Here is a 13,755-nt window from a genome sequence, read left to right as displayed (position 1 = left end):
ATATATTAAAATGTTTAGACAGCTGGGATAGGCTCCAGCACCCCTGCGACCCTCGTGAGGAAAAGCGGTAGAAAATGAATGAATATTATTTCATATATTAAAATTTTTAGACAGCTGGGATAGGCTCCAGCACCCCCTGCGACCCTCGTGAGGAAAAAGCGGTAGAAAATGAATGAATGAATGAATTTTATATATTATATTATTTTATATAATGAAATTTTTTGACATCTGGGATAGGCTCCAGCACCCCCGCGACCCTCGTGAGGAAAAAGCAGTAGAAAATTAATGAATGAATATTCAGACAGTTGACAGAATGTTAAAACCGAAAACGTGCATAATTGAACTTCTAACATCCTAAAAAGGTTCAACTCCATGTTGTTTGGTAATATCCATTGTTTTAAATACAATTCCCGACCAAATAGAACTGCAATGAAGTACATATCAAAGCTTTATTGAGTAATTTTCTTTAAAAAAAAAAATTAAGTCCCTAATGTTTCCTTGGTGTTCCTGAGTTCCTGGTGACTGCAGAGCAGAGTGAGGTCAGTGTTCCGACATGCTTGTAAACACTGACCCTTGCAGCGGTTGGCTATAAAAATCCCATAGAGGCTAATTAGGTGTTGCTGGCACTGACCGGTGTATTATCACAGCAGCTCTTTTGAAATCAATTAATACCGGATCCTTTAATTAAACATTAAAAACAAGCTTGTTTACTGTCAGTGAAACGGCGTTCCAGTGCTAGCCTCTTTCACCTTTGTCATGCAGTGTTATAGGACATGACATGACATGACCATCCCTTATGGCAGGGGTCTCACACTCAATTTACCTGGGGGCCACTGGAGCTAGGGTCTGGGCAAGGTTGGGCCGCATCGGGTTTTCCAAAAAAAAACAAAAAAAAAAACGCATTTATTAAAAACAGAAAAATATACAAACTTTTTCAGTGCTTTGGTTCCAATTTTCTACAATAAAAGCTCTGATAAAACATTCCACTGTTCTCAAATATCTTAATTTTTATTTTTCTGCACAAAATAAGATGAAAAATAAATAAACAAATCAAAAATAAAGAAAATCAATCAATCAGTAATAAAAAATATAATAATAATAATAAAAAGGCAAATAATAAAAACTTAAGAAACCACATATAGTTGGTGGGAAGACAAGTTATTTTTTCAGATTAAAATGAACAAAGCATCCCTACTTTTTTTATTTACAACATATTGCGCAATGCAGGGTCTTGAGACACATGCTAACTCGCAAACTCGAGAGCTAGCGGCCTAAACGGTAGCCTTCAAGTTATTTCCTTTAAACTTAAATAGCCAAAAACTTACCACTTCCACACGGATAGGGAGGGATAACCTTTAACATGAACATTAATCAAACGTAATATTTTTTTCTGGGTACGTGATACCATACAGCATCCATATCAAACTTGCGCGGGCCGCATTAAACTTTCATATCAAGGCGGGGGCCTCAAATTAGTGTCCTGCGGGCCATATTTGGCCCGCGGGCCACGTGTTTGAGACCACTGCCTTATGGTCTTAATCATTAACCTAGAGTCAGCAGGGGATACAACAAAACAATGATTTTCACTGTATTAGTGACTAAAACAACAACATCATAATAAATATACAGTAGATTTATTTGTTAGCATTGTCCACCAATGACAATAGAAATTATGTTGATTAATACAAATTATTTCATTTATAATATAAGCCACTATAGCCAGATTATTGCAGGGCGGGGGTGATAAATTGATGCTATCCAATTGCCAGATGGGCACAGGGAGAGGTCAGGGATCAAAGATGTGGACACAGCTATGTAACGGCACAGCAGGCAGTTAGCGTCTGCCAAACCAAAAAAAAAAAAAAAAAAAAAGTCATGCTGGTTCAGGAAAAATGGAGGAGCATTCAGAGTTTGACGTCCTTGATGAGGGGGGGAAAGCGTCCTGTTTAGTCAGCATCTCTCACATGCAAGGACACCCGTGGTGTCATCACTGGCACCACACCAGGAACAGTACTTTGACAACTAAAAATAAGACAACGCTCCATGTGGAGCGTGGCGAAAAAAACCTGCTGGTGTGCTTGGAAGCTTTTGCTCGTGTGGCAGGAAGGACAGGATGGCGGCCTTGCTGGAGACTGGCAACGTTGTCGTCTTTCTGTTGTATGATTAAAGGTCTGTGTCACTAGTGGCTTTTGTAAGGAGTCCTCTTTAGTAAAACCAGCATGGCTTCAAGTGGACAGATTTTCAGAAAATAAAAACACTATTTGTTATTGGCACCATTCGTTGTTTGGCTTAAACCAGGGGTCTCAAACACGCGGCCCGCGGGCCAAATGTGGCCCGCAGGGCACTAGTTTGAGGCCCCCGCTTTGATATGAAAGTTTAATGTTAGTGCAGCCCGTGCAAGTTTGATATGGATGCTTTATGGTATCATGTACCCAGAAAAAATTATTACGTTTGATTAATGTTCATGTTAAAGGTTAAATAACTGTTAATAGTTATCCTCCCTATCTGTGTGGAAGTGGTAGGTTTTTGGCTATTTAAGTTTAAAGGAAATAACTTGGAGGCTACCGTTTAGGTCGCTGGCTCTCTAGTTTGCGAGTTAGCATGTGTCTCAAGACCCTGCAGTTGCGCAATATGTTGTAAATAAAAAAAAGTATAAATGTGACTATAGTCGTGTTTTGTCATGTTTACAGGGCTCTAATAATGCTTTGTTCATTTTAATCTGAAAAAAATAGTCTACCCACCAACTATATGTGGTTTCTTAAGTTTTTATTATTTGCCGTTTTATTATTATTATTATTATTATATTTATTTATTTATTACTGATTGATTGATTTTCTTTATTCTTGATTTGTTTATTTATTTTTCATCTTATTTTGTGTAGAAAACGATGTTTAGGGTGCTGATGGCGATGGCTGGGTTTACTTGAAAACAGAAATCTGACACATTTTCAGCCTGGTGATGTCATAATATGCAAACTAGATGATTACATTCACTCCCATCACAAACCTTGGGTCAGACTGATGATTTTTCAAATTTACAGTATGCCTTTATCGATAACTATTTTTAAGTTATACAACCTTTTGAAATAGTAATGTCAAAATTGACAAAAAAAATGTATTTTTTTACACAGGCAGCAAAGAAACACAGTGAAAACTGTCATTGTTTACCTTCCATAACATCTAATTTATTCCGGAATCACACTCAGTATGTACTTCTGCAAGAGTCCACCTCAGCCATGTTGTCATAGAAACTCATTATTATTCATAAATTCTGGGAAAAAGATTGGAAGTACAATGCAAGTCTCACAAGAAAATTCCTGGAGCCACACCTAGACAGAACCACAACAAAAGACTTTGACCAACACTTCCCTCATTAACAAAAACCAACACCAAAATAAACACCCAAATGTAAAAACGTGACAAAGTCCTGGTGCAAAAAAAAAAACACACTTCAGAAAGTAAAAAGAAGCACAAGAGCCCGGCCCAAGAATTTAAACTCCTGCTCCTGCGGCACACCCTTGAAATATCTCCAGTCTCCAGTAACATTCACCGCTGTTACAGACACAATGGCTTCAGCCAACTGGACTTTAAGGCGCACACACACACACACACACACACACACACACACACACTCCGGGGCAATTGAATCATATTACAGTATGCTACGAAACCAGCAGCAAAGCTCAAAATCCATTCAGGTTGACATCATTCATGCTCTCTGGATCTAGGAACTTTAAAAAGAATACTTGATTGGACTCATCAATAAGGATGAACTCCTCAGCTTTTATACTTCATGACTTATGAGGGCTTTGTGGTTTTAAATGTGCAAACTCTCGCTTTGATATTGAACAGTTTAGACAGTAGAAGTGCTTTTTGGAATTCCGAGTGGGAACATGCTGTTTTGTGTGTCTGTAGCTTTAATGCTAATGAGCTGCGCACAAACATAAGCTATGTTTTTCCTCTTTCCGAATGGAATCTTGTTGCGAATGTAAGCAATGGTATACATGGAAAGGAATATTCCAATCTCATTGTCTACATGCGCCGCTATAATCAACCAGAATAGTCAATGGACACCCTGGACTGGTGGCCAGCCAATCACAGGGCACATATAGACAAACAACCATTCACACTCACATTCATACCTATGGACAATTTAGAGTCGTCACTTAACCTAGCGTGTTTTTGGAATGTGGGAAGGACCCGGAGTACCCGGAGAAAACCCACATATGCACGGGGAGAACATGCAAACTGCGTGCTAACCACTCGACCGCCGTGCCGCCAGGTAAAATTCATTCATTCATTCATTTTCTACCGCTTTTTCCTCACGAGGGTCGCGGGGGGTGCTGGAGCCTATCCCAGCTGTCTTCGGGCGAGAGGCGGGGTACACCCTGTACTGATCGCCAGCCAATCACAGGGCACATATAGACAAACAACCATTCACACTCACATTCATACCTATGGACAATTTAGAGTCGCCACTTAACCTAGCGTGTTTTTGGAATGTGGGAAGGAACCGGAGTACCCGGAGAAAACCCACATATGCACGGGGAGAACATGCAAACTGCGTGCTAACCACTCGACCGCCGTGCCGCCAGGTAAAATTCAATCTTGCTAATATTTTATAATTAAACTCGGGACATGTTTTATATAGATATATATTTTCTTTTTTCATAAAACTGGACTTGTGATTGGCGTATAGACGGGTTTAGATTCTGTTCCACAGATGGCGCTAATGCACACGAAAGCTGCTTGCCAACCGCCAATAAACAACAGAAGAAGAAAAACACAATGAAAAAGAACGCATTGTCAACTTTCCGATTGAGCGGGTACAAGATACCTCAATCGGATTCGGGAAAGGAATATTCCACCCCCGTGAATCCGATTATATATTCATTCGGATTGGCACTTTTATTTCGGAATGAGGTGTATACAAAGGTTAGATTCTTTCCGTTTGAGCAAATAAACCAAATGCAATTGGAATATTTGGGTCCATGTATACATGGTTATAGAAATGGGAGCTACAGTGCTAACATTACACAAACAATTTAACAGCAACATAAGTAGTTGGCTATATTTTAAGATGTGTAGCAAAGCCTTCTAAAAAATAAAAAATAAAAAAAATTCCATCATGACGTCATGAAAATCCGGATCGTAAAAGATGATGGCTAAAGTGAGGGACGCTGTCATGATATAATTAAGTAATAATTAAGTACATTTTGAATAATTGGAGAACCACAATAAATTAAACAAGGCACACAGCATCCAAAACACTAAAAACGTCCTTCAACAACCAAAAACCGAGCTGATCAGTGTAGTGTTTGGCGGCTTTGGCGGCCTCCAAAAAAAAAAAAAAAAAAAATGTTGTGATCAGAGGGTGTGGCTCACTATAACAGAGAAGGAAAGAAAACCATTTGAGGAATGAGAGCAGGAGAGACTATGAATTTTCCAAGCAGACAAAACGAACCCTCCTTCATCCCAGCAGGACATTAATGGAGTTCATCTGTCTTCTTGCCCTCCTTTCCACCCCATTTTTTGACCGCTCATCAGCGGAGAAGTAACACACATACCTATATTTGGGATGAAGGTTCCTTAATCTGCCAGCAGCAGATTTGGAGAAAACAAACCACACTAAGGATTTGGTCATTCTGGAAGCGGCCAATCAATCTAAAAAAGCTATAATAACAATTTTAATTATTATCGGTAATATTCCACAGTGCAGAGAAGTACACATGGACTGATCGTCGTCCTAGATGAAAAAGAACTTTTCCCAAAAAGTATTGTTTGAGTAAGGACCTCAAACAATGCACAACGATGAGCCAATTCAAGAAACAATACAAGCAGTTGATGTTTGCTAAATGGTCATATCACCTCGTACTTCGGTACATGACAAAAAATAAATAAATAAATAAAAATGTAAAAAATTAAAAAAATGTAAAACATTAAAAAAAAATTTAATGTTTAAAAAATAAAAAAAAATAAAACAAACAAACAAGAAAAAAACTTAAACTATATTAGGAAAGCAGGAAGTGAACAAATGTAACAGTTATTAATTGTAAAGATGTACCTCCATTGTACCAGATGGAGGGGTAGGATTTAATAAGCTTTGCTTCTTCCTACTCCTTTTGGACATGTGGAACTGTGAACTGATTATGTGATGCATTCAATTGTAATCTGATGCATGTTCAAATGAAATAATACCATTACCATTACCAAAAGTCTCATCAAATGTACTAAAAGGTACCTTGATATGTAAAATTGAGGTTTTTAACAATGTTCTAACAAAGGTGACGCAAAAGTTGAGAAAAAGTTCGTACAATTCCAAGTTTCCTGTCGTGTACATACCATTGTTGTGGTTGCATCAGCTGCCATTTGACTGCTGATCACATTGTGTTGAGTGTATTAAATTAAAGCTTATGTTGTGTGTATTATTAAAAAAAATTAATTAATTTAAAAAATAAAAATAAAAAACCTTCAACTGTATTCAACTGTATTAACCTTAAACTGTATTAAAATAAAAAAAATAAATAAAAATAAAAAACCTTAAACTGTATTATGGAAAGCAGGAAGTGAACAAATGTAACAATTACTGATTGTAAAAGTACCAGATGGAGGGGTAGGATTTAATAAGCTTTGCTTCTTCCTACTCCTTTTGGACATGTGGAACTGTGAACTGATTATGTGATGCATTCAATTGTAATCTGATGCATGTTCAAATGAAATAAAACCATTACTTTTACGGCAGAAATTCTTGTTTTGGGTTCCCTACAGTATACCCAAAAGTTTGATTGTCAATAGGGGTAAAAAAATTAAAAAAAAAGGTCATCTGGAGGTATACAGTCAGTAAAAACTGCTGAAAATGACAATAAATGCGTGTCATTATTTTTTTTTATAACCGCAGTGAGGTCGCACAGATTGTTTATTTCACACGTCGGCGAGTCTCGACTGCTGACGTGGAAATATCACGGAGCTAAGCTGTTGGTTGCTTTACGGGGGCCGACTGCTCACAGCTTGACTACTTAAGAAAACATGCGACGTATATTCATTCATGCATATGAATAATACAGCGTTCCTACGCCCCCCCCCCCCCACCCCCCCCCCCCCCCCCCCCCCCCCCCCCCCCCCCCCCCCCCCCCCCCCCCCCCCCCTCACAAAGGTCACCCACACACTTGGGCATACTAAACAGAGACGGGACAGCACATGTCAAACGTCCCTGTGAGAGGAGCTCATTGAGAAGGGCAGGAAATCAACGAGATGCGAGCGCCTCGTCTACTTTCCGATACAACAAGGCATCCATTCCGCTCGGAGACAGGATGCGACTGAATGGCATCATTCTGAGGTCAGAAGGTCACAGCGGCATGCAGGAACTGGATTCAAAAGGGAGATGAAACGCGACAGTGACGCCTCGGTGATAGAGATAGCAGAGAAACCACAGCAAGAGGAGAAAGGGGAAATTCTCCTATCGGAGCGCCAATATGGCAGGATGTGTCATGCGGAGAGCAGGAAGAGGAAGCTGGACAGATATAGATTTGGTAGGACGCTTGTGGAAACATGTAGGTATGTTCCATTAGTACCTCTCTCGCTTGTGTACTTATCAAAATTTGCACCATGCGTCTATTTCCAAGCCTTGTTGCACGGCGGACGAGTGGTTAGACCTCACAGCTAAGAGACCAGGGTTCAATTCCACCCTCGGCTATCTCTGTGTGGAGTTTGCATGTTCTCCCCGTGCATGCGTGGGTTTTTTCCGGGTTCTCCGGTTTTCCTCCCACATTCCAAAAACATGCTAGGTTAATTAGCGACTCCAAATTGTCCATAGGTATGAATGTGAGTGTGAATGGTTGTTTGTCTATATGTGCCCTGTGATTGGCTGGCCACCAGTCCAGGGTGCCCGAAGACAGCTGGGATAGGCTCCAGAACCCCCCCGCGACCCTTGTGAGGAAAAAGCGGTAGAAAATGAATTAATGAATGAATAAATACCTATGGCCTGCACGGTGGACGAGTGGTTAGCACGCAGGCCTCACAGCTAGGACACCCGGGTTCAATTCCACCCTCGGCCATCTTTATGTGGAGTTTGCATGTTCTCCCCGTGCATGCGTGGGTTTTTTTCCGGGTACTCCTCCCACATTCCAAAAACATGCTAGGTTAATTAGCGACTCCAAATTGTCCATAGGTATGAATGTGAGTGTGAATGGTTGTTTGTCTATATGTGCCTTGTGATTGGCTGGCCACTAGTCCAGGGTGCCCGAAGACAGCTGGGATAGGCTCCAGTATGCCCGCAACTCTCGTGAAGATAAGCGGTAGAAAATGAATTAATGAATGAATAATACTACATACAAATACCTACGGCCTGCACGGTGACCGAGTGGTTAGCACGCAGGCCTCACGGCTAGGACACCCGGGTTCAATTCCACACTCGGCCATCTTTATGTGGAGTTTGCATGTTCTCCCCGTGCATGCGTCGGTTTTTTTCCGGGTACTCCGGTTTTCCTCCCACATTCCAAAAACATGCTAGGTTAATTAGCGACTCCAAATTGTCCATAGGTATGAATGTGAGTGTGAATGGTTGTTTGTCTATATGTGCCCTGTGATTGGCTGGCCACCAGTCCAGGGTGAATGAATGAACAAAATGCACCTTGGAGATGCACTCAAATTTTGTTGTATGCAATACAATGACAATAAAGCCGATTCTGATTCTGATTGGTATCAGTATCGTTCCTCGATCATCGGTATCGGCATAAAACTCTGATCGGATCACCACAAGTTATAAAGCAATGTAATGTTCCAAATGAATTGGTGGTGATAAAAGACTATTTTATTCTATTTGACGTGACTCAGACATCTTTAATGTCTTTAATGATATTGGTGTTTAAAGTAAAACAAACATGGATATAGTAGCTGCTGCATGGGTGTGTCACGTGTGCAATCAAACAACTTAATGACACCAAGCAAGCAGGTCAAAGGCAATAACAGCCGGAAGTCTACAGTTGGACTTGCAAGGAAAAGTGCCCCAGTTCGAGGAATTAACATACTGTACAATACAGTCCCTGCTTTTGTGTCATATTGCGTGGAATACAAACACAGTATGATTGTGTTGTTGGAGCACAGGTACCTTCGGAGAGCTCCAGCTCTAGCTCCGCCAGCTTGGCCCGGACCTCCGCGGGCAGGGTCATAGCGACAACCGGTGTGGGCTCCAGCGTCACGGTCAGCACACCAGCTGAGGTTCTTTCAGCCATATAAAAAATAAATGTGTCCACGGTTTTGCTTTACGGTAGAACGATCTCCTCCTCCTCCTAAAAAAAAAAAAAGGATTCGATCACCGGCGTGGGGAGAAAACAGGGTGCGTCTCGAAGTAAACCTCCAGCACAGTCATGACACGGCTACTAGCTAGTCCACGCAGACGGCGACGTGTTGCCATTGAGAGGGAAACTAGTGTGACTCCCGGTGCGGCGGTTGTCTTTACCACCGGCTGCGGTGCCGCTGCGTCCTACAGTGACGGCTACCTCACTTCAACTGTGGCGAGAACTCCTTCAACTCAGCCATCGCTCGCCATTGCATCATAGCAACAGCAGCACAGCCCCAACGAGCGCTCACCTGCTGCGACCAAGTGGGACGACACTGACCCCTAGCGGCAGTATGCAGCAACTGCACAAACCTGTTTCACTGCAACCAGCAATGTATTATTATTATTGTGTGGATGTTTTTTTTCACACATACAATTAAATACATTTACATTACAAACAAAGAGGAGGAAATTACAATTTATCAACAAACTGCTGACGTGCAAATATCATCGCTGTTGGATTTTCTATCAAATAAAAATTACTTACTGGAAACAAAAAAGTAACTAACCTCAAGCTTGTATTTTTTTCTGGATTTTACATTTTGTTTCTTTCTGTTACAGTAAAACTACCTTAAAGGTTTGATGTACCTTTGTAAGGGAATCAATGTTCTAGTGTACAGTTAATATAGTGTACCGCATGTTTTTGTGGCCATTGCAAGTCTGGGAATAATATGCGTCAAGAAGATACGTCCCAAAAAAATGTAAAAAAAAAAAAATACAAAAAATAACATAGAAGAAATAAATATATTTTATTAAATAAATAAAAACATAAAAAAAAATTTATAATTATTATTTTATTTCTAAAGATTAAAAAAACAAAAAAAGAGGACACGTCCATTTTTCTTGCTAAATGTGTATTTTCGAAATGTGTATTTTCTAATATCGTGTATCGCATGTTTTTGTGGCCATTGCAAGTCTGGAAATAATATGAGTCAAGAAGATACGTCCCAAAAAATGTAAAAAAAAAAATAATAATAAAATACAAGAAATAAATATATTTTTATTAAATAAATAAATGAATAAATATATTTTCATAATTATTTTTTTAATTTCTAAAGATTAAAAAAATTAAAAACAAAAAAGAGGTCACGTCCATCTTTCTTGCTAAATGTGTATTTTCGAAATGTGTATTTTCTAATATAGTGTACCGCATGTTTTTGTGGCCATTGCAAGTCTGGAAATAATATGCGTCAAGAAGATACATCCCAAAAAAAATAAAATAAAGTAAAATAAAATAGAAGAAATAAATATATTTTATTAAATAAATACATATAATTGTATATATATTTTTTAATTTCTAAAGATAAAAAAAATTAAAAACAAGAAAAGAGGACACATCCATCTTTCTTGCTAAATGTGTATTTTCTTTTTCTTTTTCAAATTGACAGCAAAAAAATGCAACTAGCAACAGACTATTCCAGGCTTTTTTTGTTATCAAAGCCCTGTTTGGAATACAATCTATAATAATAATTGTATACTTAAATGTCATATCACAATTAAATACCATATCCTCAATTAAGCTAACATGTTTTTTTTTTATTTTGGGAGGAATAAGCAGATAAGGATTCAAAAGGGAGATATATAATAAGCATATAAGGTATATTATAAGGTATATTTTTATTTTGGTGGTTTATTTTGACAGGAAGTCCTCACTCATTGCCACATGGCTGGTCGTGCTGCACACCTGAGTGCAATTGACTGCTGCAGGTAAGAGCCCTTAAATAGAGCCAGTGAAGTAACAGAAACAACAAGAACAAGCTGAGGTTGGATGAGCGAACGCTTTTGCAAATGGCTTGTGACTTTTGTGTGAGGTGAGTTTATTTTTTTGGCTATTTTGCTTTCTTGTTGCAGCTACTTAAATGTTCTATTCCATCTTCAGGGTTCTTGTACTTGGGCTGTTTGCCTTTGGACACCACGTGATGGGTAAGTGTTTGGGTTTCTGTGGATCTGCAAAGCAGTACTGACTCTTATACTACTTCCTGTCTTTAGGAGGAGGATCTAGCCATGGAGGTGTTGCTCCTTTCAACTTTGGTGGCAGCTCTTCTCCAGCTCGCTTGGACAGTGGCTACCAACGAAGCTGGGTGTCTGCCGGAGGTTCCAAAGGTGATTCTTTGGAGGGTCATCAAATGCCTCTCCAGCACAGTGGCGCTCCACAGCAGCACCAACCACGGAATCCTAACATAGATGGAATCCTCAAGAAGGAAGTTGGCATGCAGTACTTGGTTCCAGCACCCCGCAGCATGCAGTCTTGGTACGCTCCACCATTGCAACCACGCAGCATGACACCAAGTGAAGATGAAAGGCCGGACTCCATGTCCCAAGATGGGGGTCTTGCTTCTTTTGGGGGGCTGACTCCAAGACTAAGAGGATGGGAATCTAAATGTCCCATTATCAAATGCCCTCCCCCTCCACGCTGCCCTGCTCCACGATGCTGCAATTGCCCTTGGCGTGTGTGTCGCCGTCGCCGCCCTCACACCCGCACTTCTTGGTAGATCTTCCTTGTGTCCTGTGGTTGTTGAGCAGGTAAATATTATTTACAAAAATTCAGTTTTCACTGTGAGTTGTTAACTTGTGTGAATTTTGTTTTCAGGTGTACTTTGGTGGCAACAAATAAAAATATGGAGTCAGTCTTTTGTGCTGTGATGTTCCTTTGTATTCCATTCAATGAAAGATGGCGTCGTAAGACTAGAAATTGGTTGCAAACTGTCTCTTTCAGACACTTATTCAAATTCAAAGTGAATTGAGGGTGTGGCCTTTAATTGGGTCTCCGGATCTTCTTACTGCATGGATGCTTCAGGAATACTGGCCCTCTAAATCAGTGGTAGGGAACCCATGGCTTGGAACTAAAGCAATAAGCTTGCTGAAGAGATTCCGTTTCCTCGCCATAGACCGATACAGGTCACATAAGGGGACACTTGGCTCCAATTCTTTTTCTGTAGATTTAATGAGTACATATATATTTTTTTTAATTTCTAAAGATAAAATAAAAAAAAAAAAGAGGACACATCCATCTTTCTTGCTAAATGTTTTTTATTTTTCAAATTGACAGCAAAAAAAATGCAACAGGCTATTCCAGGCTTTTTCTGTTATCCGGATCTTCTTACTGCATGGATGCTTCAGGAATACTGGCCCTCTAAAGCAGTGGTAGGGAACCCATGGCTTGGAACTAAAGCATTAAGCTTGCTGAAGAGATTCCGTTTCCTCGTTATGGACCGATACAGGTCACAAAAAATTAAAAACAAAAGAGGACACATCCATCTTTTTTGCTAAATGTGTATTTTCTTTTTTTTTTCAAATTGACAGCAAAAAAAATTCAAGAAGCAACAGGCTATTCCAGGCTTTTTGTTATCTGGATCTTCTTACTGCATGGATGCTTCAGGAATACTGGCCCTCTAAAGCAGTGGTAGGGAACCCATGGCTTGGAACTATATCGGTAGAAAACCTGATACTGGTATGAATGGATCAATATTTCCAATATTTGTCAGTCAATATCCTTGATTACTATGAACAAAAATGTCCAATAGAAGTAATTATGATCATGAAATATGAAATATTTTCAGTTGTATTTGTATCCCTGGTGGCTGGTGAACAACCGGTCTGCATACCAATAGCTTGTTTGCCTGACTGGTGGCTAAATTCAGTCCCTAGTGGAACAAAATCTGTGGCGAAGAAAAGATGTCAGGACATTGCAAACAACGGGTGACGGACATGTTGAGAGACGATAATCGAATTAAAAAAAAAAATCTTTAACCATAAACCGTCCTAGACAGAATTTGAACATTGCGGTCCTGCAAAGAATTTTTCCTTTTATTTGAGATGCAAATAAACCAATGCTGGGTTCAAAGTCTTTTGGACAAATGAAGACACCAGGTTAAATGACCCGACTGTGGTGCAACCATATTTTCCTGGTGGTTAGCATGTTGGGTTCAATCTGGGTACTGCAGCTTCCTCCTATGTTAGGTTAACTGAGACTGTAAATGGTCCATACACTCTAAAAAGTAACAGTATCTGTTGACACTTGATTTAATACATAAATGCAATGTAAAAAATTTAATTGATTTAAATAAACTTTAAGTTGCTAACTTAATTTTTTAAGTTATGTTCAAATAATGTTGGCTATTACATGAACTTAATTTAGCATAAGCAAAAAATTCAAGTTACCATGACTTAATAAAATTAGCTAATATATATACACATATAGATATATAAGTTACTGCTACTTAAAAAGCTGTGTACATTATAATTAAGTAAACTACTTTGAATAAAATGATTAAGTCAGTTGACTTAACATATTTCTTTGAGTTGCAAACTTAAAAACATGTGTATTGTGTAAAACAATTATTCAGTAAGCATTACAATATTGTTTGTTGGTTCAAAGCAATTTCAAATTAAGTTGTCATAACTAGGAAAGACTAAAGG

The 13,755-nt window shown here is 39.3% G+C and overlaps 2 protein-coding genes across 4 annotated transcripts in view; one reads left to right on the top strand and one right to left on the bottom strand.

The window, feature by feature from the left end:
- Positions 1-9,562, bottom strand: part of LOC131135421 (DIP2 acetate--CoA ligase A) — a 90,256-nt gene extending 80,694 nt beyond the window's left edge. For all 3 annotated transcript variants that reach the window (XM_058081223.2, XM_058081224.2, XM_078795480.1), the window contains exon 1: positions 9,106-9,562. In XM_058081223.2, coding sequence (XP_057937206.2) covers positions 9,106-9,229 — 124 coding nt within the window. In that variant the 5' untranslated portion in view covers positions 9,230-9,562. The remainder of the gene's footprint in view (positions 1-9,105) is intronic.
- A 1,421-nt stretch (positions 9,563-10,983) lies between these two features.
- On the top strand, positions 10,984-11,855 carry LOC144901531 (uncharacterized). Its single transcript, XM_078795179.1, has 3 exons — positions 10,984-11,147; positions 11,216-11,259; positions 11,326-11,855. Exons 1-3 carry the CDS (start codon positions 11,125-11,127, stop codon positions 11,826-11,828), a joined length of 570 nt encoding a protein of 189 aa, XP_078651305.1. The 5' UTR covers positions 10,984-11,124; the 3' UTR covers positions 11,829-11,855.
- Positions 11,856-13,755: the final 1,900 nt, after the last annotated feature.

This window comes from Doryrhamphus excisus, linkage group LG12 (genome assembly GCF_037039965.1).
Source record: "Doryrhamphus excisus strain RoL-2023G ecotype Guam linkage group LG12, RoL_Dexc_Guam_v1.1, whole genome shotgun sequence".
NCBI lineage: Eukaryota > Metazoa > Chordata > Actinopteri > Syngnathiformes > Syngnathidae > Doryrhamphus > Doryrhamphus excisus.
Note: the sequence above shows the minus strand (reverse complement) of the source record. Positions and strands in the feature narration are given on the sequence as shown.

Bases quoted from the DNA above. Each gene is read 5' to 3' on its own strand.
- LOC144901531 (XM_078795179.1), top strand. From the start codon at position 11,125: ATGGCTTGTGACTTTTGTGTGAG. The intron at 11,148-11,215 runs GTGAGTTTATTT...TTCCATCTTCAG, and splicing joins GCTTGTGACTTTTGTGTGAG to GGTTCTTGTACTTGGGCTGT. The intron at 11,260-11,325 runs GTAAGTGTTTGG...TCCTGTCTTTAG, and splicing joins CTTTGGACACCACGTGATGG to GAGGAGGATCTAGCCATGGA.